General features: G+C 36.4%; 1 protein-coding gene across 3 annotated transcripts in view; it reads left to right on the plus strand.

The window, feature by feature from the left end:
• IREB2 (iron responsive element binding protein 2) overlaps positions 1 to 23,169 on the plus strand; it is a 143,485-nt gene that overhangs the window by 99,408 nt on the left and 20,908 nt on the right. For all 3 annotated transcript variants that reach the window (XM_074353980.1, XM_074353981.1, XM_074353979.1), the window contains exons 3-8: positions 14,266 to 14,431; positions 15,864 to 16,001; positions 16,922 to 17,140; positions 19,667 to 19,736; positions 20,228 to 20,411; positions 21,229 to 21,368. In XM_074353980.1, coding sequence (XP_074210081.1) covers positions 14,331 to 14,431; positions 15,864 to 16,001; positions 16,922 to 17,140; positions 19,667 to 19,736; positions 20,228 to 20,411; positions 21,229 to 21,368 — 852 coding nt within the window. In that variant the 5' untranslated portion in view covers positions 14,266 to 14,330. The remainder of the gene's footprint in view (positions 1 to 14,265; positions 14,432 to 15,863; positions 16,002 to 16,921; positions 17,141 to 19,666; positions 19,737 to 20,227; positions 20,412 to 21,228; positions 21,369 to 23,169) is intronic.

Here is a 23,169-nt window from a genome sequence, read left to right on the forward strand (position 1 = left end):
CACCAAAATCCTTTACTTGGCATGTTTAGTTGTAGCGATTGATATTAAGAAAGGTTGGTCATTTTCTTAGCGCCATGTCTTTCACTCACATTTATTTTATCTTTTCACTGATGATGAGTTTGTATTAATTTTGAAAAGGGAACAGCTATGTTGATTACAGGCAAGAAAGACCTCTTATTTCCCTTTACTTCTTTCAAATATCTAGTGATTCTGGACTGGAAATTTCTTAACCCACATTTTATAGCTTAATAAAGGAAAATAACATATATGGGGATGACTTTTAAATTGAGTGTAAGTTCTTTCTGTGGTTAATTTGTGGAAGTGTGCCTGCTTGAAGATGGCCTATATTTCCCAAATGCAGGAAATCAATAGGAAACTATTAAAACAACCGTAAAATGCATTGAAAGAGGGATTAGGGATCTAAGAGCTATGTTATCTCTGGAAATAAGCTGGCATGGACATCTCTACATAACTGAGTTTTAGAGTACTAGGTTTTTTATACCCATGATAAATATAACAGTACAACACCTGTAAATATAAATGCCTTTAAAACAAGTTTGATTTTTATTTGTGTGGGGTTAAAACTCACCTTTTAATAGAGTGGTTATTATGAGAGGTTTACTAAGTAGTTACTTAAGTAATTTCTTAGTATACTTAATAGGAAGTACAACTTGAAAGAAAAATTGACTTTGAAAGAAAGGAGCAACTTGAGTAGAAGAACAGAAAAATCCTGGTTACATTTTTAGAGGAACCAGATTGAATGGCCTCCCATGTGTGTGCTTAGGAAACTTGGCTCTGGTAATCACCAGGGGTCCAAATCACTGTCTTCTCTGCTTGCCACATTCTGATGCCCACCAGGCGGAGAATCACAGCTGGAGTGAGTAACCTGATGAGGGGAAGGTGTTCTAGCCCTAGTCGAGGCGGAGGGGATGGGGGAGGTGGGATGGGGGTGTCATTAACACTCTTCTGAGCTTTCAGGAATGCCTTTAGCTGCAAGGAACTGAAAGTCTGCTGTACAGTGCTTTAACAAATAGGGGTTTATTTTTCTCACATAACAAGAAATCTGGATGTGAGCATACTGGGACTGTATCGCACTAGTGTCAGCAAGAACCTAGGCTTCTCCTTTTTTTCTGTTTTGCTTTCATATATTCTTTTTTTTGGTTGCAAATAGCTGTGTACCTCCAGGCTTTATGTCCATGTTCTAGGGAGCTGGAAGGGCAGAACAGGAAGGAAAACCCTTCCCAGGAGCTTTTGCCTGTATCTCCCTGGTCAAAATGTCATCAGCCACTCTTGGCTTTAGAGGCTAAAAGATGGAGTATTTAGCTTTTCGGCTTTTGACATGGAGGAGGACAAGGGAGAAGTGGTTGAAGTGGTTGGGAGTAGGTGGTGAGTGAACAGCCCAGACTCTCTGCCTCACTAGCAGCTCCTTCCCTCAGTGAGTCTTGTCTTTAGGTGGAATACAGTACAAATTATTTGATTTCTGTTTTTTTACTGCCATTTCACCTTCATGCTTCCTAAGTTTGTACTCAGGATATCTGTGGAAGCGGAAACATCGTGCACATTGATTACATTTTGATCTTACATAATTGCGCTTGTGGCTCAGTGCCTTTTTAATGATCTGGAGATGCCTGTCTGGCACTGCAATGTACTGACTGCAACCTTAGAAATTTTGGGTGACTCTTAAGTAGATTTATGAATTTGAAAATATACCTGTTTCCAAGGAAGAGAGAAATCACTACTGCCTGGAATTGTCAGAGGCTACTTTCTGAAGGAAGTAGGACTTGAATTGATGTTAAACAGAGGGATCAGAGAGGACAGTCAGCACTTGGGGAACTAAAATGAACAGTAAGCATAATGGAAAACATCAATGAGAATGATTAAGGGGGAAGACAGTGAGGAGACTGGCCTGGCTCTTGTGAAACATATTTTAGAGAGTAGATTTGTTGGGCAAGAAGGCCTTCAGCTTCCGGCGCCCTTCTTTATCTCAGGTTCTTTTTCATCCTTTCTTTTGTCCTTCGTAACTGCTTGCTTTTTGCCCATAGTACTACTCAGTCCTTCGACAGAGCTAGGACTTGGTTTTCCAAATCCTACCTTGCAATCTCTGTAAGAAAATCTGTATTTGATTTTTTAAAGGAGAGTTTTTATTGATTAGAAGAAATTAGGTTGGGATTGGCAATCAAAGACAAAAACATTATAGGCAGTGCAGAAACATTTTCATTTTTATGTGTATGTACAAATAGATCTAAATGTGCTACTTTAACAAAAAATACAGTATGTATTGTTTTGTAACCTTTTTTAACTTAATATATCATGCACATCTTTCCATGTCATTGAATACAAATATCCCTTGCAACCTGAGTCTGTTTGCTTTCTGAGTCAGGGAGCATGAATTCGAGTAGAAAGGGATACCTGTACTTTTCTGCAGCTTCTAATGGCTGCTCGGTATTGCCTGTATGAATGCATTATGGTTTAGTTAGCAGATCTTTGAATATGGAGGTTGTTACCAACTTTTCCCTTTTTATATGTAAAGCTGCTATGTGTGTGTAATACTTAAATTTTGATATAAGCTTATCATTATATACAGTTACTGGATTGAAAGTGTGCAAGTTTCACCCTCATCATTTTTCTTTTTTACTTTTACCATATATGTACTGTCTTTTCCAGTTGTTACCCTTGAATATAAGGAACAAAAACTCACTTAACTCAGCACTCAAGTAAAGAAGATGCTGTTGCAGTTTCCAGACTTCAAAGGCACAGTAAGGCCTCCTAGGAACCAGAATTTCTAAGCCAGAGGCTGTTCTTTTTGTCACTTGGAGGCTGCCTGTTCTCTTTCTCCCTGTTTCTTTTTTAATATCTCCTCTCCAGTTTTCTATCTACTTTACTTACTCATTTTGCATAAATACTCAATACAGCTGCTGCCAGCCATTCTTTGTGTGTTATGATTGGCTTACCGGCCAGATGAGACTGTATCTCTAGAAGACTTTCTCACCTGTTGTTTTGATCTGGTTTGGCTGGGCTTGTCAGGATGCTTTTGCTGGTCAGGTGTCTTGCTAGTGGGGATGCATGTCCGTATTTTCTCGTCTTCTCCGTGGACTCTGGAGAGGGCTTTAAGTTTGGGTAAGCACTGAAATAGTTTGCTTGTAATGTTCACACACAATACATAACTTTCTAAGGATTACCTTTACCTATCATAATTCTATTCTATGCACACAACAACCACATTTTGTCCAAGGGTCTGTTGGTTTTAACTGTACTTTTGTAGACAATTTTTGTTCTGGGTTAGGTCCTTTTGGTAGCAAAGAACAGACACCTACTAGCTCAAGTGAAGGAAGATTTATTATGATGATGCAGAGCTCCCAGGCAAATGAAATGTGGCTCTCTCGCAAGAAAATGGGCAGTGGACTAGAATTGGGGAAGCTCTTTGTTTCTCTCAGGGCTTCAGATTCCTGCCCCCTCCACTCTTCTGCTCCCTCTGCTTCACTGCAGGCAAGCTACCTCTGCCTGCTGACTTTATGCATGGCCACAAATGGCAGCCTCTGGCTCTAGCTTAGCTCTTAACAACTTTCTGGTTTAGTCTGTGTCCTCATTGCAAATTCCTGAGAGCGGAATCTAATTGTCAATGTGTATTTTTTCTCACCAGCCTGTTGGTCATTGACCTGCCAGGGGACTGGCCCTTGCTTCAGTGCTGTAGCCAGGGAGGTAATGGGACACTGAGCACTGTCCATTCCATGGGTAGCGGTTTGGACAGGCACCATGAAGTGTGTCTGTTACGTTAGCAAGTAGTGCCAGATTACATGCCTGCCAGGAGCAAATGAGAAGAGTGTTTCTTCAGCTTTATCAATAATAGATACTATTTTTCTAGTTTTTCTCCACCTTTGTGAGTTAGTGGGGGAGAAAAATCTTAAGGAAACAGGAATCTATTCACTCTTTTTCTGCCTTCTTAGACTCTCCATAGCAGTATATTTTTTTTTAAAGTCAGAGTTTTTTTTTGGATATCAGTCCCATCCAGCCTTGTACTAGTTAGAGACAGAAACAATACCTTGACTCTAATAAGATGTGGGTATGAGTTAATCCTGTTGCCAGATCAGGGGTTACAGGGCCTTCTAGAACACTTTCTTAATTTTTTCTCCAGGCTCCTGGCCTTGGACAGGGTTTTAGGTTTACCTGTAGCTACTCTAGCAGGTTCTTATCAGTCCCCTTGCTCTTAGTCTGGACTCCAAAGATACCTTCCTTGGGGCTTTAGGCAGTCCTAGGATGTTTGAGTGTTTCCCCCTTCCTTCAGTCTGGTGTGTTTCTCTGTCATATTTAGTTTATTTAAAGCTGGTTGTTAGTATTGATATCTCCTATGGGTGATTTCTTCATCTCTTGTTTAAACCTGAAATTGCCACTTTTGAGAAGTAACAAAACCCTTTCACATTATCTGTTTGTCTTCACTGCATTGCTTTGTGTTAGGCAGGGAAAAATAGATTTATGCAGATGAGGCAAATGAGGCAAAAATCCGAGTAATTTGCCTAAGGTCACATATCTTCTAAGTGAGGAGATTTGGTCTTAGACTCATATCTTCTGATTTCAGACCAACACTCCCCCCCCCAATACCTTTCTGTTTCCCAGCTTAATAATGGCAGTATTAAAGCGCTAGTGTTTATTGATTATTTGCTATATTCATTCTGTAAGGTAAGTTCTGTTATTATCCGCTTGACCAAGGTCCTGCTACTAAGTACCGCTGTTTAATAGGTGATAGAGGAGAAACTTGAATAAAAATCTGTGATTCCTAAGCCGGTGCTTATAAAACTGCTACACAGAGGTTGCATACTCATGCTTACAAGGACCATGGAGGCAACATAAACAAGTGAAGTGGCCCTGGCTGGAACTGTGGCAGCCAGGAGAGAAATGCCCTATGTAAAGGGGTAGGTGCTACTCCGTTCTAGCAGGAATGTGAAGTTGGTGTTGTAAAATTTTCTCATGTTCATCTTAAGAAGCTAGAAATTTGGATTTTCATGGAAAAAAAATCTCTGGTCTTTCAATGTTGTCAGTTAAACTTTAAAATGTTCAAACTCTCTGCATAACAAACAAAGCACATCTACAGGCCAACAGTGTGTGCCCTCTGCACTGAGAGGCGCGTTATACTGCCTAATTTTAGGAGCAGCCACTGAGCCTTGAGTGGTAAGGCCTGCAGCCCCGGGAACCTGGCTGTGCCTTTCATCCATTGCCTCCCATTTAAAACAGCAGACCTCAGCATCTTTTTTTAAAGTGCAAACCACCTCTTGGATCTTCCACTAAATAATTGATCAGAAGGATATCTATTGTTACCAGCTCATTTCAGAAGTGTGATAACACAAATTATACTTTTTCAGTTTAAGTTACAGGCTTGTCCTACCTAGTTCCCTGCATGTCTTTTTGATTCCCTGTCCTTTCGAGGATTAGTTTTGGGGATTCATAGGGTTCTGGAAGTTCCTGGTTAGAAGAGGCAGTATTAATCCTGTCCAGTTTTCTACTTGGTGCTTGCATCTCTCAACAACACTGTTTTAATTCACTCAGCTAACGTTGAGTACTCACATGTTTCTGATGAGTGAAAGACGGCTAAGAGAGCATCTTTGTGCTAAAGAAAGCACACAGTTTAGTAATGGAAAATATGTAAGTACAGTGCTTTAGTATGTTGTAGTAATCTCGGTCCTTCAGGGCATAGAACAGGGGAAGTTTAATATAAATAATTATTAACTATGACACAAGAGTTGTTGTAAGATGTGAGGAAACTATATGGTACTGTAGGGCTGACAGAGAATACCTAAGGAAGGACAGATTGGAAGGAGTTCAGATCTCATTGGAGAAGGTATGGTTCAGCTCACTAGATAGCAGAGAAGTTTGCTGGTTTGGCCAAGCTGGAGCTGGTCTGGGGTTGCTGGACAGGCAGTAGGCCATCCTCTGGAGTACATGCAGGGGAATAGGCAACCAGCAATGTAGTGTGGGTGAGTATTGGAAGGACAGATGCTGGCAGGGGCAAGAGCCTTCAGAGTGCACGGGCCATGTGGGAGCTTGCAGAAGCAGCAGCAGCTCACTGTGTGACCCTCCAGTCAGCTTGCAGAGGAAGTCCAGGCACTGGCAGGGCAGAGGGTCTTCTGTTGGGAGTGTCTCGGCCTGGGTACTGGTTACAGGCAGGAGGTATCCTTCAGAGCACAGCTACATGGGGGCTCTGGTTCCCACGTGGAGAGGACTGTGGTGATACTAACAAATGTACACCTCTGTATGTTTTATATATTGTGTAATAAAACATGTCCACCTTTGGAAGATCTGCATAACTCAGTGAACCTTTATTTCTCAAAGACCATCAGTGAACGCCACGAGCAGACAGTGGTAGGACTAGACAGTGAACAAACAGGCCTACTTCATTCATTTCTGAGATGTCTGCTAGATACCCACGTTTGAATAACCATAGTTTGTCAGTTCTTTCAAGTGAAAATGGTTTTGAGCAGAAATGCTGTATACACTTCACTTTTTTGTCACACAGAATATTAAGACTTGACCTCACTGGTTGAGATTTAATAAAATTAATACATTTTCTACTTTATCATGGGCATTCTTAAGTGAAACTGGCATTTTGTGTGAAAATGAACGATACAGTGAGTACAAGTACAATTTGGTGCCGTTGCCTTGAATCCTGCTAAGGCACCAGCAGTTTTATCTGCCATTGCTTTTGAACCCTCAGTGCATATGTCAAAATGGTGGAAAAAGCAAATAATGTCTTAGGTGACCTTACAGATTCCCTGAAAGAACTTCCCCACACACTTTGAAAACCACTGGTATGAGGGAAGTGTGGAGACAGAAAGATGAACTAGAGAATCTGTGAGAGATGACAGTGGTGGCTTGGACTGGGTATAGTGGTGGTGGTGGTAGAAGTAGACAAATGCAAAAGCTGTATGAGAGGGGTGTCAAATATGGTGTCGAGATGCTTTGGCAAAAGCATCTGGATGGGTAATGGTGCTATTTACTAAGCTAGGGAACACAAGAGGAGGTAGTGATACAGGACAGGGACAGAGGGAAATCACTGTGGTCGGTTTGGGAACATAATCAGTATTCAAGTAAAGGTGTTTGTGAAGCAATTAGCTGCATGGTTCTGAAGCTCAGAAGACAGACCTGGACTGCAGAAAAATATTTTGGAATTATTGGTGTGTAGATAGTTTGTACAAGCCATAGAATCAGTTGAAATTCCTGGAAGGAGACAGTATGGAGTGAGAAAAGAAGTGAGCCTAAATATGAACTCTGAGGAGCTTGCACATTTAAGGATCAGGTAGAGGAGTAGAGATCAGCAGGAAACCAAGACAGGGCTGTCAGAAAGTGTTAAGAACTGTAAAGGAGCTGGAATTTTATTCTCCTTGCAAGTTAAACTGACAGTTTCACAGATGCTGGCAGAAGACACAAAACTCTTGAGTCAGAGACTGTGGACAGTTTATTACCCATAGCAATGCAATATGCTTAGTGTACCAGCATTTGTTGAAGTGGGCCAGGTAACACATGTGCACACAGTGATTGTGTTATAGAAAAGGAACTCTGACTTAGGGAACCCAAATTTTTTTATAAGAAACAGTAAGCATGTCTGCCCTTTGCTCCTGAAAGAGACACTGTTTTTTATCTTCCAAGGCTATTCACTTGGAGTATATTAATATCTTTTTAAAGATAGTCTGGAACAGAAGCAGTCATTGCTTCTGCTTGAAAGTAACGCAGAAATGTGAGCTAGGAGACCTGGAGGATGGTGTTGTGAAAGCCAGTGGAAAGAGTGTTTCAAGAAGGACGAATTGTTAGCTCCCATTGAGTGTTGTTAAGAGGATATTGAAACTCTGGTTAGAGCCGTTTTGTGGGTATTTTAAGAAATCAGATTGGTCTGGGCTGAAGAGTGAATAGAAGTGTAGAATGGAATGTGTAGAAAAGTGAACATTGAGAATAGAGGTTACTCTTTCAAAAAAACTTGGTTGAGAGTTTGGAGAAAGCAATACTTGGAAGCTATGTGTGTGCGTGTGCATGTGTGTGTACAATTGGGGCTAGAGACTTTAAATGCTGATGGGAAGAATCCAGTTGAAGGGTAGATTGCAGATAAAGGAAAAAGACAATAATTGATGACTCATGAGTCTTAAAATGTATTACTGGGAATTGGATGCAGAGCACCCATAAGAAAGTTGGCATTTAGTAGGAGGAGATCCAGAGCTGCCTTCTTAACTGGGGAAAGGATAAATTCAGAGTCAGCTAGGCTTGCAAGTAAAGTAGAAGGAAGTCAAGGTAGAATAAACTTAGTTTTTATTTACCTAGGAGGTAGAAAGTGGGGCAAATAGAGAAAGATTAGATTTTAAGGCCGAGTAGGTGAAGTTATGAATTAGTTGTATAGTGTGGGAAAACAAGCAGATTGAAGAAGAAACAAGGCAAGATTTCTGGGTAGATACAGAGGATCCGACTGAGGTTGTAATCATGTATTTATATTGGTACCAGTTTCTCTGATTGACATTTTAGGGTTTGTTTTTGTTTTTGTTTTTGTTTTCCTTTCTCCTCCTTTGCATGTCACCATCATTAAAACCTCAGTGAACTATTTCACAACCACTAGAATGGGTATTGTGTAAAAGACAGACAGTAACAAATGTCAGGGAGGATACGGAGGAAGTGGGACACTCACACACTGGTGGTGGGAATGCAAAGTGGTGCAGCCACTTTGGAAAACAGTTTGACAGTTTCTTAAAACATTAGACATTACTATATGACCCAGCAATTCCATTCTTAGGAATCTACCCGAGAGAAATAGAAACATTATCCACACAAAGATTTGCAAATGAATGATCTTAGCAGCATTATTCGTAATAGCTGAAAATTGGAAGCAACCTAAATGTCCTTCGGTGGGTGAATGGATAGAATTTGGTATATCCATACAGTGGAATACTCCTCAGCAATAAAAAGAAATTTAGCTATAGATACATGCTGCAACATGAGTAGACCTCAAAAGCATGCTCAGTGAAAGAAGCCAGACACAGGAGACTTTATTGTATGATTCCATTTGTATGAAATATCCAGAAAAGACTAAATTATAGAGACAGTAGATAGTAGTTTCTGGGGGTGGGTGAAGAGAGGACAAGGATTAACAGTAAATGGGAATGAGGGATCTAATGAAATGATGAATGTTCTAAAACTGACTTATGGTGCTGATTGTACAACTTGGTAAAGTTACTAAAAATTCATAGAATTGTATGCTTCGAAAGTATACATGCCACAACGAAGTTATTTTTTAAAAAGAAAGAACAGTTCTTCATAAGTGAAGTGGTGTGGGGTTCACCAACTGAAAGAACAAAACAGGTTGGTGTTTTGATGGACAGATAGGATAAAAGAACAAAGGGGCAAAAATTGTAGGATTAGGGGAAATGAGAGATTTAACCACATAGAACCTAAACTGCTTAAGTGAAAAAAAAAAAAGTACGGACAAGTGGTGCTGATCGGTAGAGGAGAAAGTCAGGTCCTCATGGTGTTGAAGAACAGGTGTGAGAATGGGGATCAGAGAGGTTCGGAGAAGTAGAGAACTTTGAAGATGGTATAGTTGGAGCACAGAGGCCTCAGTCAGTGCTGCTTGTCCTCATAACAGGCTGCTGGCTTCTCCCAGTGAGCAGTCTAAGAGAGGAAGGCTGATGCTGGAATACTTTTATAAAATCTTAGAAGTCACACACTGTCATCTCTGCTACACTCTCGGTCACACTAACAAGTGATCTTAGCATAGGTTGCATGAGAGCATGAATACCAGGAGGTGAAGGTTATTAGTATCATCTTGGAGGCTGGCTACTACAGAGAGAAATAAGAAGTCAGTCACTTTTGTTTGGCGGAAGGGGTATTTACATCTTCCCTTGCAGTAGGCCTCTCGTAGTTATTATGAAATTAGACAGATCTGCAGGTTAGTGCTTCTTAATGACCAAATGTCCAGTTAACGTTTGATTTATTTCCTTAGAGCACTCTTATTTGATAATTGCTTTTTAATTTAATGTTAATTTTCAAATGATAGAGTTAAAAACTGGCAAAACCACTGAAATTATAACCTAAAGAGTGGTCCTGCACTGGATTTCTACTCTGCAGAGAATGCTGTTTTTAAGTCTTGGCTATTTCTTCTGGTAGTTTCCTCCATCTTATTAAATAGCCTTGCTTAGAATACAGCTGTTTCTTGGTTTTTCAGTTTTAGATGTTACTAGCTTTTTACTATGGAAAATGAGAATTTGGCACTTTTCTCTCCTACATACATACCATGTATCTCTTCCTAGTATAGTTATAATTTTTGGTTAAATCAATATGCAGTGTTTATTATCATGACTGTAAACATTCTCAGCCGATCCACGTAGTAAATAATGATTGTATCTCATTTCTCTTACAACTTTTTTTTTCTGGCATTAATGATTATCTTTTTTTGTTTGCTTTGTTTTCTATGTCCTTATCAATAATTCATCTTCAAACTCTCCAAAAGAACTAAACTCCTGGTATAATCAGGTAATCTATGAATTCATTTTTTCCCCTTCTCTTGGCAGTGTCTCATCTGGACTTCATCTTCTGCTCCATTTGAGGCTGATTGCACTGTGGCTTACACAGTATTGCCCTGGAAGAGTCTTTGCTCTTTCCTGTGTTAGAAACTATTACCTAGATTTCATTTTTTGTTTTCCATTTGTTTCCTTGTTTTATAGAACATCTACCAGTAGCTTCCTGAGAAAGGGTGCCTGGGAAGTAAATTTTTGAGCCCTTGCCTGATTGATGGTTTACCTGTGTACAAATTTCTAGGTTGGGAATTATTTTCAATTTGAATTTTGACGGCATTGTTGCATTGCAGTCTAGTTTCTCACACTCCTCGTAAGAAACCCCAGGCTGTCCTGTTGCCTGGTCTTTGTTTCTGATTGCCTTTCCCCTGTGTAGGCATTTAGTTTCAGCTTTTTCTGTTCCACTCAGTCCATTACCTGTCAACCAAACACAAAGTTAATTTTGTATTTGCTTTTTTTTTTTTTTTTTGAGTCTGTTTTGTATTTATGTTCTTTTTTTTTTTTTTAGATTCCACATATGAGGGATCTTATATGTTATTTTTTTGTATTTGCTTTTGTGATAATATTTTACTTCTCATTATTTCCAAATGTCCTATTAAAAAAATTTCCCACCTGTAATTCCTCTTGGTTTTGGGGGCTTCATTATGTTTCTGCTTGAGGTAAGTATGGAAACTAATATTTGTGGAATACCTACTATTTGTTACGGTATTTGAGGGTTTTACATGTACTAGATAGATGATGAGGTAAGATATTCTTCACATGTCTGTTAGGTACCTGGCATCCTGATTTTACACAAGAAAGGCATCAACTTGAGTCACTTTTCAAAAGTTATACCTATTGTAAATAGCAAATATGGGCTTTGAATCTAGTATTTCTGATTGTGTAGTCCTTTATCCTTTTTACTCACAATTCCATTAATCTTTTAATTTGTGTGTTAAAATTTTTAAGTATGAAAGTAGGGAGAGAATAGTATATAACCCACCACATATTTCTCAGCCAGTTATCAACATTTTGCTCATCTTTTGTTTCAGATATTCCACCATTTAGAAAATCTGTAAGTGTACTCCAGTATGTATCTCTGATGCATGAAAGAACTTTTTTAAAAACAACCATCATAATCTCAGTGCCTTTCTTATATCTTAACAAAATTGACAGTAATTCCTTAATATGACCTAAAACCCAGTCCGTATTCAGATTTCTCTGGTTGTCTCAAAAATATATTTCTACAGTTGATTTGTTTACATAGTATCCAGATAGGATCCATGCATAGCATTTGGTCTTTATGTCTCTTAAATCTCTTTTACTCTATGATATCCATCCTTTTTCCTTTTTCCATGCCATTTTTATGTTGAAGAAACCAGGTTCTTTGTTCTGCAGATTGTACCACATTCTGGATTTGACTGATTGCTTCTTCATGGTTTCGTTTTACTATTGTACTGTCCCCCTTATTTCCTGTTAAGTGGAAGTTAGAGCTAGACGTTTGATTAGATTTGGGTTTATTTATGTATGTATTTTTGCAAAGAACATTTCATAGTTGGTGGTTATATTTCCTGTTTCATCAGCAGGCAGATAACCATAATGCCCCACTTGTGTGGGACATAGCTGAGTTGGGTATGGTTGTTCTCATCTTGATCCGTCCATTTTAAGTTCCCCGTTCACGTATCACTTAATGATTTTGGTATCCACTTAGGATCATTGTATAGATCCATTATTTCATTAAATGCTGCACACTGGTGATTTTTCTATTTATATCATTGCCTTTCTACATTTATTAACTATAATTCTTCTGTTACAAGGAACTTTCTCTCTTAATTATTTAGTTACTTGAAATCAGGAAAGACAGGATTAATGATTGATTTTCTCCTCTTTATTTGTCAGTTTTCAGAGTAATGAGTTTCTCTAGTAAAGGAGTTGTTATGAACTAAGGGTTATTTATATATTTGATATATTTCAGTGAATTACAGTCGTTATTCACTTTGATGCTCAAATTGATCCATGCTCAAAGTGTCCCCATTAGTCTTTGATCACTTCTTTGGTTTCTGACACAAGATGTTTCAGGTTCATTTTGTCCATCTCCTTTCCCAAACATGGGACCAACCATTTTTCTAAGGAACTCTTGTTTTTTTAGAAATGGGAAATAACATTTAGAAACAGCAAACTGGATTGCTAGGGGTTCATTACTATTGGATTGTCATCATTTTAGGCATTTTCACTGAACGGATGTAAGAAATACATACATATGTTTTAGAAAGAGAAAAATCATGAGTTTATATTCATGATACCAATTGTTAGAGAGTTTTATTTTGTTTTTTTTATTGGGGAGAGGTAATTAGGTCTGTTTAATTATTTCATGATACCAATTGAGATGTATTTTTTTAAACTTAGCTACTCTCATTTTATACTTGTACATCAGTACTCTTAAATCTTGGTTTCCCACCCATAGTAACAAAAGTACTTTTTGTTTCTCATTATATATATGACAATTTCAAAATTATAATGTCAATACTAATGACTGAATGTGGTTTGTTTTCTTTGTGGATCTTTTGCTCTTAGTATATTTCCTGCTGGGAAGATACAGCCAAAATACTGTGTGAAATATAAACTAAGTTTTTTAGTTTGTCCTTTCATCGTTCTTTCTGGGGGAAAAGTATTTGTTAATATATATTTAATATTTAATACTTAAAATTATATATTTAACATTTTAAATTATATAGTTTAAATTTTATGTTTAATATATAATAATATGTGATTCTTATAGTTTTTTTTTCCCTCCCTTACTGAAAAGGTATATACTGTAAACATTTTGCACTGCTTTTTCTCTTAAAGATACAGTCTGAAGATCATTTCTTATCAACATGTAGAGATCATCATTCCTTTAAACAGCTGCATAGTGATCTCTTATGTGGGTTGCTGTGATTTATTCAACTAATTTCATACTGATTCCATCTTCCCTTTAAGTCCTAAGGAAATACTTTTATGTGGCAAAATTCAGTGTGAGAATTTAATATAATTGAAAAATTTTAAATATTGACATCTGTTTCTCTATAGTATCCTTAAAATAATAGAGTGAATGACAGTTTTCATGACATGAATTTTACTCACCTAAGCACCCTGACTTATTTTTAAACTAACCATTTTTGATGTAAATCTTTAAATACATTACAGACTTTGCCTGTTTAACCATTTTTTTTTTTGCCATAAGAGGGGTATTTTAATTATTGTATTTAATTCTGATTTTCTGTGCTTTTCCATTTTTCTGTGTCTTTCCTGAATGTTATGTATTTGTCAGTATCATATTCCCAAATCATTGCAGCTCTTGTGTGAAGGTTTTATCTTTGCTTTTTCAGGGCCTAGGCTTACATGTAGGAAAGTCAAATTTATAGAAAGCCTGATGTTAACATGAATAGTGTTTCACTCCCTGTTTACTAGACTAAAAAAAATTTTTTATATTGAAGTATAGTTGATTTACATATTGTGTTAAATTCAAGTATACAGCAAAGTGATTCAGTTATATATAGTTTTTCAGATTATATTCCATTATAGGTTATTAGAAGATATTGATTATAAATCCCTGTGCTATGCAGCAAATCCTTGTTGGTTATCGACTAAATTTTTTTTTTAATTGAGAAAACAGTGCATCTGTGTCTTTAACATTTTGCTGTTGTAATCTTTACAATATACAGTTATGACTATTCCTTATTAATAGTAATATTTTCTCTTGAATCAGATGTTCTGCCTTACTCAATACGGGTCCTGTTGGAAGCTGCTGTGCGAAATTGTGATGGCTTTTTAATGAAAAAGGAAGATGTTATGAACATTTTAGACTGGAAAACCAAACAAAGCAATGTTGAAGTGCCCTTTTTCCCTGCCCGTGTTCTTCTTCAAGATTTTACGTGAGTGAGAGGTTTAGTTTTCATGGATGAATTTTCAGAATGTTTCCTTTTCAGAAGTCAGACTCCCTGATGATTGGTGCTCTTGTTTTTTAATTTTGAAGAACAGTTTATAAATTTTAAAAATTGCCTTTTAAAAAACTGAAGCAATTTGTTAAAAATTAGGCCATTTTTTTGTTTTTGTACCATTTATTTAAAAACTACTTTTGTTAACTGCCTACTTGTCATCTCCACCTACCTAATAGGCTTCTCAGACTTAACATATCCTAAAGTTCATTGCCCACTCCATCTCACCTATTCCTTTCCAATTTTTTTTTTTTTGTAGTAAATGGCACTACAGTCTCCCATTTGTTTGAGGTAAAAATTTAGCTGTTAATCTGGATTGCTCTCTTTCCTTCATATATAATCCAGTCTGTCAGCAGATCTATCAGTTCTGCCTTTGAAATACACATACCCTGAATCCGGATATTTATTAATGTCTCCACTGCTGTCACCCTGATTCTAGCCTCATTGTCACTTACCTGGACTGTAGCTATGACAGTCCCTTAACTGGTGACCCTGCTTCCACACTTGCAGTGTAGAGTCTTATCTTTTTATAGTAGATGAAGTGACTTGGTTAAAAAATGTTCATCAAGGTCACCTCATTCCGCCATTCTCCAGTTGGTTTCCATAACACTTAGAATAAAATCCGAAGCCTTTACATAGCCTAAAAGACTATCTGATCTGGATGTCCAGGGGTTATTTATTGGAGGAGTTAACCTTTAGCTGAGTTTTGAAGGAGACATAGGAGTTAGCTGGACAAGTAAGAACATCCCCTTCACCCACCCACTGAAATCTGGTTTGTGTGCTGTTGCTCTGTGTGCCCTGTATATGCTGCTTCTGTAGTACTTAACGATACTGTTTTGTAATCACTACTTTATCTTCCCTACAAATTCCTTGAGAGTATTTACTCTCTTATTGGGCCTTATGCCATTGGTGTCTAGCATGTTGAAAGCATTTGGTAAATGCTTGTTATATAGTTGGCTGGAGATATATATGTAGATAAATCTATATTCATATATTTAGTGGATAACTGGAGACAAGTAGGTACTGGGAGTCAAGAGGCTAGAGGTGGAGAAAAGGGGGGGGTGTATATCTTAAAATTTAAGGCAAGAGAATTCCATAGGCAGTTCTTGAAGTTCTCTTTAGCCTCTAAAAATCATCTCTTGTATTATTTTTGGCACAACTACCTTTGAGCACTCAAGTTCCCAGGTGATGTTTAATATTCTCATTAAACCAGGATACATATAACTGGATAAACAGTACATTATCAAACATGAATGCAAAATAAAAAAGGATACTTTAAAAAAATAAAAATGAATAAATATATATTAGTCATTTGAGCATATATAAAAGAACAATTAGAACTGTAAGTTGATCATTCTTTATTTTCCAGTGGAATACCGGCAATGGTGGATTTTGCTGCTATGAGGGAGGCAGTGAAAACTCTTGGAGGTGATCCTAAGAAAGTCCATCCTGCCTGTCCAACAGATCTCACGGTTGACCATTCATTACAAATTGACTTCAACAAATGGTACTGTAATACAGAGATTTATAAAGACAGCCATGCAAGTCAACTGACAATCCATGGGGAGTGTGTGATGTAGAAGAAAGGGAACAGAGATCATTTGTGCCAAAGTAAAGTTTGCTACATTTAGTATTGACTAACATACAAAAAGAAAAACTGGTAAAAAGTTTATGTATTGGTGATTTTTTTTTTTTTTTGCTTAGTCTAAATTTAAAGTTATTTTCACATTTGTGTATTTCTGCTGCTGTTTTTGGAGTGAATATCTGAATTAAGGTTTAATTTCCTTTTTGTTTTTTAAACTTCCCTTCCAGAGAAAATCTAAAGATCTGAGCCATTACATTAAGTTGGTGTTTGAAAACTGAGCTTACTACAGCTCTGTTTTCCTTCCACTGAAATAAATTTCGTGTATTTAAAAGGCTCCTTTGACCCAAGTCAAACTGGAGAGGACATGATTCTGTTTTCATGCATCAGCTTTCTTTTACATTCTCTGGAATAATGGAATAAGACTACAATTTCTTAAAACCCATGAGAGTTTTTGCCCTCTAGAGTAAACTATGGCTCTTAGCTTCTTTTAAGTTGTTAGATTAAAAAAAAAAAAAATCTATTTTGGTACTTGCCAAAAGTTATCTAAATTGTCATAGAAGTGTATGAAAATGATTTTATTGGGCACTTAGACTTATGTTTTTATCTCCGTAAACTTAAATCACGTGCCCCCACCTTTCTCTCTCTCTCTCTCTTTTTTTTTTTTTTTTTTTTTTTGTGGTAACCTGAGATTTGCTTTTGAAACCTGAATTAAATGATATGTCAACCTTTGAAAAACATTCAGTTACTTAGATCTAGGCACCATTGCTAGTGTGTACTTTTTGGAGAGGGAAATTTCTGTCACTTTTAAATGGTTTTATTTTGTTTCTCTTTTGGAATGATAGTGCAATACAGAACGCTCCAAATCCTGGAGGTGGTGACCTACAGAAAGCAGGAAAGCTCTCTCCACTTAGAGTGCAGCCTAAGAAGCTTCTCTGCAGAGGCCAGACTACCTGCCGAGGGTCGTGTGATTCTGGAGAACTAGGCCGAAACTCAGGAAAATTTTCTTCACAGATTGAAAATACACCCATTCTATGTCCTTTTCATTTGCAACCAGTGCCTGAGTATGAGATGTTTTTTTAAGTATTTATTAGTGCTGGGTTATTTTTCAGTTAAGGAATTCACGTTTTATCTTCCCCTCCTGATTGCTGTTACATTGCCTTTATACTTACTGTGCTTCAGTATTTACTTCTATGTATTTCCTGTTGTACTGAAAGAAGCAAAGTTACTTAAAATGCTGGTCTCTAAGTACCATTATCTCCTTCTGTTCCTTTAGAAGAAAACTTGTCTTCAGAATTTTCTATAAATAATATTTAATTTTTGTAACTAATGTAGACAAAAAAATATTTAAACTGTACGTTTTTTATTTTAGTGAATTTGTACCTTTCACATGCTATTATTCATTTGTTCATTTTTTTGTGAAATCCTTACTTATGTTTTTAGCTTTATTTTTCTGTTAGGAGATTTATTTTTTTCTTATTGCAGTAAGACTGCTGTGTTAAGAATATTATCGTTATCATATGTTACAGACTTAATGAGCCCTTTTAGATAAGTGATTTCCTGTCTAGTACCATGGAAAGTCGTAAATCTGCCAAGAAAAGAATCCTATTCTTAAGAGTTTGTTAAATTTCCTAATAGGTAATTTTTCAGAATAAGAAAAAAAGTTCTATGACATGAATTTTTATATGCTATGAAGTTTCCAAAGTCTTTGTTATTTTGAGAGTTTTGTTTATTATCCCATTGTTATTAGACTGTCAGACTTTTCAAAACTTTAGTAAAAAATGACTTACACTTTTTCCATTTAAAAAAATTTAACACATTTAAGATTTAGAAGCTAAGAATAATATCGACACATACTTCATCATAAGTGCAAAATATTACATTAATTCATATGTCCCTAAACTGGATCTTTGAAGTTCTCGGTAGTTCCAAATTTTGGGCTCAGTATTTCTATGAAACCTCAGGTTATAATGCCCTTGGTTGTTCTTCCTTTCTAAGAATTCAATATAATCTATGGGTCCATTGCCATCAAATTACAACAGTTTTTTGTAAGCACTCCTTATTGCTCCTGCCAAGTTGTCCTGATTATTAGGGGCATGTTGACTTTTGAGAGTAACATCTTTTCTCATGCAGAAAGTAACTTCCTAAAATGGAAGGTTTATTGATTCAAAAATCATTAATTTTCTTGGCTATGATTTTTTTTAATTTAAAAAATTTTTTTTAATTTTTATTTATTTTTTGTTAGTGGAGGTACTGGAGATTGAACCCAGGATCTCATGCATGCTGATCATGCGCTCTACCACTGAGCTATACCCCCCACCCCAGTTGGCTGGCTGTCTTATAACTGGCTGAGTGTGAAGCGCTAGGATAGTATATTTTTATTTCTAAAAATCCAATCTGGTATAACATTTCCCCTCAATTTTGACTCTAAATTACATAGTATTAAGATGAGATATATTATGGTCCTTGGCTACATGAAAAAAGTAATTCTTTCATGTGCTTTATTGTGTCAGTAAAGTATTAATTATAGACTCAAACGAGATTGAGGGGTAGAGTTGAGAGCATGCATTTGGCACTTGAAATCCCTGTCTAATTTGAAGTCAGGTTATGAGCTAATAAACATTGTATGGCACTTTGTAGCCGTGTGTGCTATGACAAGGTAAAATAATTGGAGTAGCTCTAGAAAGCTATGTTCCCTGAGGTCCTGAGAAAAATCTCATTAAGATGTGCTATGGCTTCAAGAGATCACTCAGCAATGAATTATTAAGGTAATCTTTGTTTTAAAAAAAAGTTGACAATTAAACAACTATAATTATCTGGACCCTGGAGGACATGTATAATTTAAGTAATATTGATATTCTAGTCAACACTTAAATCACCAGCTGGCAGGTGAAATAAACAACTTAAAGCTATTAGAAATAATTTTTAAAAAAATATCCATTAGATAAAAATAAGATTGCTAAAAATGACACTATGTTTACTGCTTGGCAATCAATTGATTTTATCTCTTAGTTTAAATAATTAATGTAAAATATATTTATAATCCATATAAAGTAAATTACTACTTGTACATTAAAATAGAACCTTCCATTTTGGATGAGATGAATACAAGATTTTTGCCAAAAGCTCTTTTTAACCTGTAAAACTATGTTGAGTTGTTGTTTGTCGTTGTTACATAGTGATCATCAACAAGAAACAACTAAAATCTCCTAGTTTAACTGGCCCAAGAGCCAAGTGGGGAGAAATGTACATGCTTGTTGTTCATTAAGCTGCTACTCTCCTTTTCCTTGCAATGGAAAACCCTACAAAGCTTAGCATACTACTTTTAATATTTTAGCCAAATCTCACAGTACAGTTTGGGACACTGGTGCGGATGTGGCTTCATTAAAATGTCCTTGCAATAGCTTTTGAGTGTTACTTAAAGTAGAGCTTCCTTGTTGAAAAGCAAATAACTGATTCTGAGAAGTCTAGTAAATTGCTATTCCAAGAATTTTTAAAATAGGTTTGTAAGTGTGTAAGAACAAAGACTTAGAAATAAGGCAAGTCTTTCTGTAATACTTGCATTTAATACCAGCTCTTCTTCTTTTTAGACCTGAAACAGTATTAAAAAATCAAGAAGTAGAATTTGGCAGAAATCGAGAGAGGCTTCAATTTTTCAAGGTATAAATGATTTGGGGGAGGTTTTTTTTTATAAAATAATTGGAAGGTATGATTTTTGTATATTTACAAGTTTTTAAACACTATAGCAGTAGAACCATTTTTTACTTTTCTTTCCTTCAAATAAAATCCTAGTCAGAAAGCTTACTGTAAAACAGGACGAAAACAGTGGCTCTAATTCAGGTGTTCTTGGAGGATCTTATACTTGGTCCTTCCCCTTTTCCCATCCCTGAGAATCCTTGGAACAAAGTTGAAAACTGCTGTTTATCTAGACTGTTGGAACATTCTTCTTTGACTTAATTTTATTTTAATAATTTAAAAATGAATAGATTTAGATTTAGTATCTGCATATTTGTTTTTCAGTATGTACTGTCCACTTTGACAATACTGAACATTGGTAAAATTTTTTTAGTGCCATATTTATATGTGGATTGTGAGTACAAATTCATGTAATAGGCTAACACTTCGATTTCTTAAATTTAAACAAACTACAGTGGAGTTCAAGAGTTTTTAAGAATGTGGCTGTAATCCCTCCTGGAACTGGAATGGCTCATCAAGTAAACTTAGAGTATTTGTCAAGAGTGGTTTTTGAAGAAAAGGACTTCCTCTTCCCAGACAGTGTCGTTGGCACAGATTCTCATATAACCATGGTGAATGGTGTGGGGATTCTGGGATGGGGTAAGTAAATGACTAAATATATTTACTTCTTTTTGGGAGAGGATGTCAGGAATATTATAAAAGAATGTAAGTAGCAAGATCTTTATAGCCTCTTTGAGGCCATATTTTCATCTATAATAGCAGCCACAAAAATAAATCTTAATTCAAGTGTTTTTGGACAGTGTGGTATAAGAGAGAATTTATGAAAAGAAGTGTGGACAGTGCTCAGCACAGCAGTACCATTTGTGGAGGGATTAATGATGGTGATGATGTCTGTGAAGGTGATCTGGATCTGGTTGCTCCCTTGTCCTTCAGTGACTTCTGGCCTTTATAAATCCACCTTTCTACATGTTTTATATAAGGCCCTTTACCATCTGGTGCCTCTTTGGCCACTTACTCAAACACGTCTTAGAGACTAGCCCTTTGTCTACCTGTGTGGGCTGTACCCTTACACCTCATGGCTTTGCATGGGCTATTCCCTCTGGAAGAATGCATTTACTCTTTTACAAGGTGTTAAAATTGTTGGTTTTTTTGTCTTTATCATTAGAATGAGCTTCCTGAGGTTGACACGGACTGGGTTCTACTCATATCTGTATCTTGAGCATAGTAAATGTTTTCTGAATTTAATATAAAGGTAAAAATCAGGTTTTTCCCCAACCATGTGAGTGGAGCCATTCTTTTGAGAAGACTTGAGTTCCATGTCTACAGTAATAGCATTGTAGCAATTCTGTATAAGGTACTGTGTAAGATAAGCTCTTCAAACACTTAGAGATTTAGATGTTACAAAGATAAATTATCTTTAAATGTACTTTGCTCATGCCTGTCTTTATTACATTAGGGGTTGGAGGCATCGAAACAGAAGCAGTTATGCTTGGTCTGCCAGTTTCTCTTACTTTACCAGAGGTGGTTGGATGTGAATTAACTGGCTCATCAAACCCTTTTGTTACATCCATAGATGTTGTTCTTGGCATTACAAAGGTAAGTTTAAATTTTGCTAGATATATACCTTAGTGGAAATGATTTTCTTTCTTTCTTTCTTTCTTTCTTTCTTTCTTTCTTTCTTTCTTTCTTTCTTTCTTTCTTTCTTTCTTTCTCTCTCTCTCTCTCTCTCTCTCTCTCTCTCTCTCTCTCTCTCTCTTTCTTTCTTTCTCTCTCTCTCTTTCTTTCTTTCTTTCCTTCCTTCCTTCCTTCCTTCCCCCCTCCCTCCCTCCCTTCCTCCCTTCCTTCTTTCTTTCCTTCTTTCTTTCTTTCTTCCTTTCTTTCTTCCTTTTCTTTCCTTTTCTTTTCTTTTCTTTTCTTTTCTTTTCTCCTTTCCTTTCCTTTCCTTTCCTTTCCTTTCCTTTTCTTTTCTTTTCTTTTCTTTTCTTTTCTTTTCTTTTCTTTTCTTTTCTTTTCTTTTCTTTTCTTTTCTTTTCTTTTCTTTTCTTTTCTTTTCTTTTCTTTTCTTTTCTTTTCTTTTCTTTTCTTGTAAGTAGAGGAGCCCCATGAGAGCAGGGATTTGGGTTCTTCATCTCATCCTCAGCACTCTCACGTTATTGGCCACGTCATAGTAGTTATCATCATCATAATAGCAAAATATAACCATTATTTTATACTAGTAAGTACAAAACAATTTGTTGTGTCATTGTTCACGTGACATGTTAACTCATTTATTCCCCTTACAAGCCTGTGAGATTGGTGCCATTACCATTCCCATTTTAATTCAGAGGAAATTGAGACTCAGTAAGGTTTAATGACTTACTAGAGGGTCATAGGGCTCAACAGTGAGTGTAGGAGAAGGATTCTAACCCAGGCAGTCGGATTCTTAAGTCCATGCCCTTAACCATTTTGCCTTATTGCTTCAATAAATAGTTGTTGACTACATGAATAAAAAAATAATCCTATTTAGAAAAGTCTAATTGCATCTCCTTTAATACTTAATTGAATCATCTGTCCTCTGGAAACTATTACTGAATTAGATAGTACTTTCAAAAATAGGGGCTGCAGGGGAGGGTATAGCTCAGTGGTAGAGCACATGCTTAGCACGCACAAGGTCCTGGGTTCAATCCCCAGTACTTCCACTAAAAAAATATAAATAAGTATATGGACAGTAAAAATGTGGTAGTGTCAAATTTTTCTATTGGCTATTTTAACATTTTTTAAACTATTATATAAAAACTTTTTCTCTGAATTTTGAAAATATTGGCTGCATGTGTTTAATACATGTACTTTATAGAGTTTCATAAAGACAGTAATTTGTAACTCTTTATCCTAAATTTCTAGTTTTCACTAACTTTATTGTAATGATTGAGTCCCATTTCATTAAATGAATGAATCTGGGAAATACTCCATGTAGAATTTCAGTTTGGATCCCAGAGTCTCAGCAATTTTGGTAGGATTATTGGTCTGAAGGCTTTCAGGGTACTCCACAGGGAAAGAAAATGGTATTGCCTTCCTCTCACCATTTAGTATTGATCCTTCTTCCCTAATTAGAAAAAAATTGACATCTTGCAGAAATGATTAATTCGATGTGTGGTACCAAAAGATCAAGAAGTTAAATTGAGAATTGCAGGATAATTCCTAAAGGAAAAGGATATCCCATTATGTTTTTAGAGAAGTCGATTCTTTTCCTTCATATATCCTGAAAATTAATGCTGCTTTTTTGACCCTTGCGGCTGTATTTTTTATTATACATCTTTTTTTTTTACCTTTTGGCTTATTGATACAAAAATTAAGTCTATTATGTATGTGTACTTTTTTGAATATTTTGTGCCTTTTTTGAGATCCTGTTCTAACCGTG

This window comes from Camelus bactrianus, chromosome 27, assembly GCF_048773025.1.
Source record: "Camelus bactrianus isolate YW-2024 breed Bactrian camel chromosome 27, ASM4877302v1, whole genome shotgun sequence".
Lineage (NCBI taxonomy): Eukaryota > Metazoa > Chordata > Mammalia > Artiodactyla > Camelidae > Camelus > Camelus bactrianus.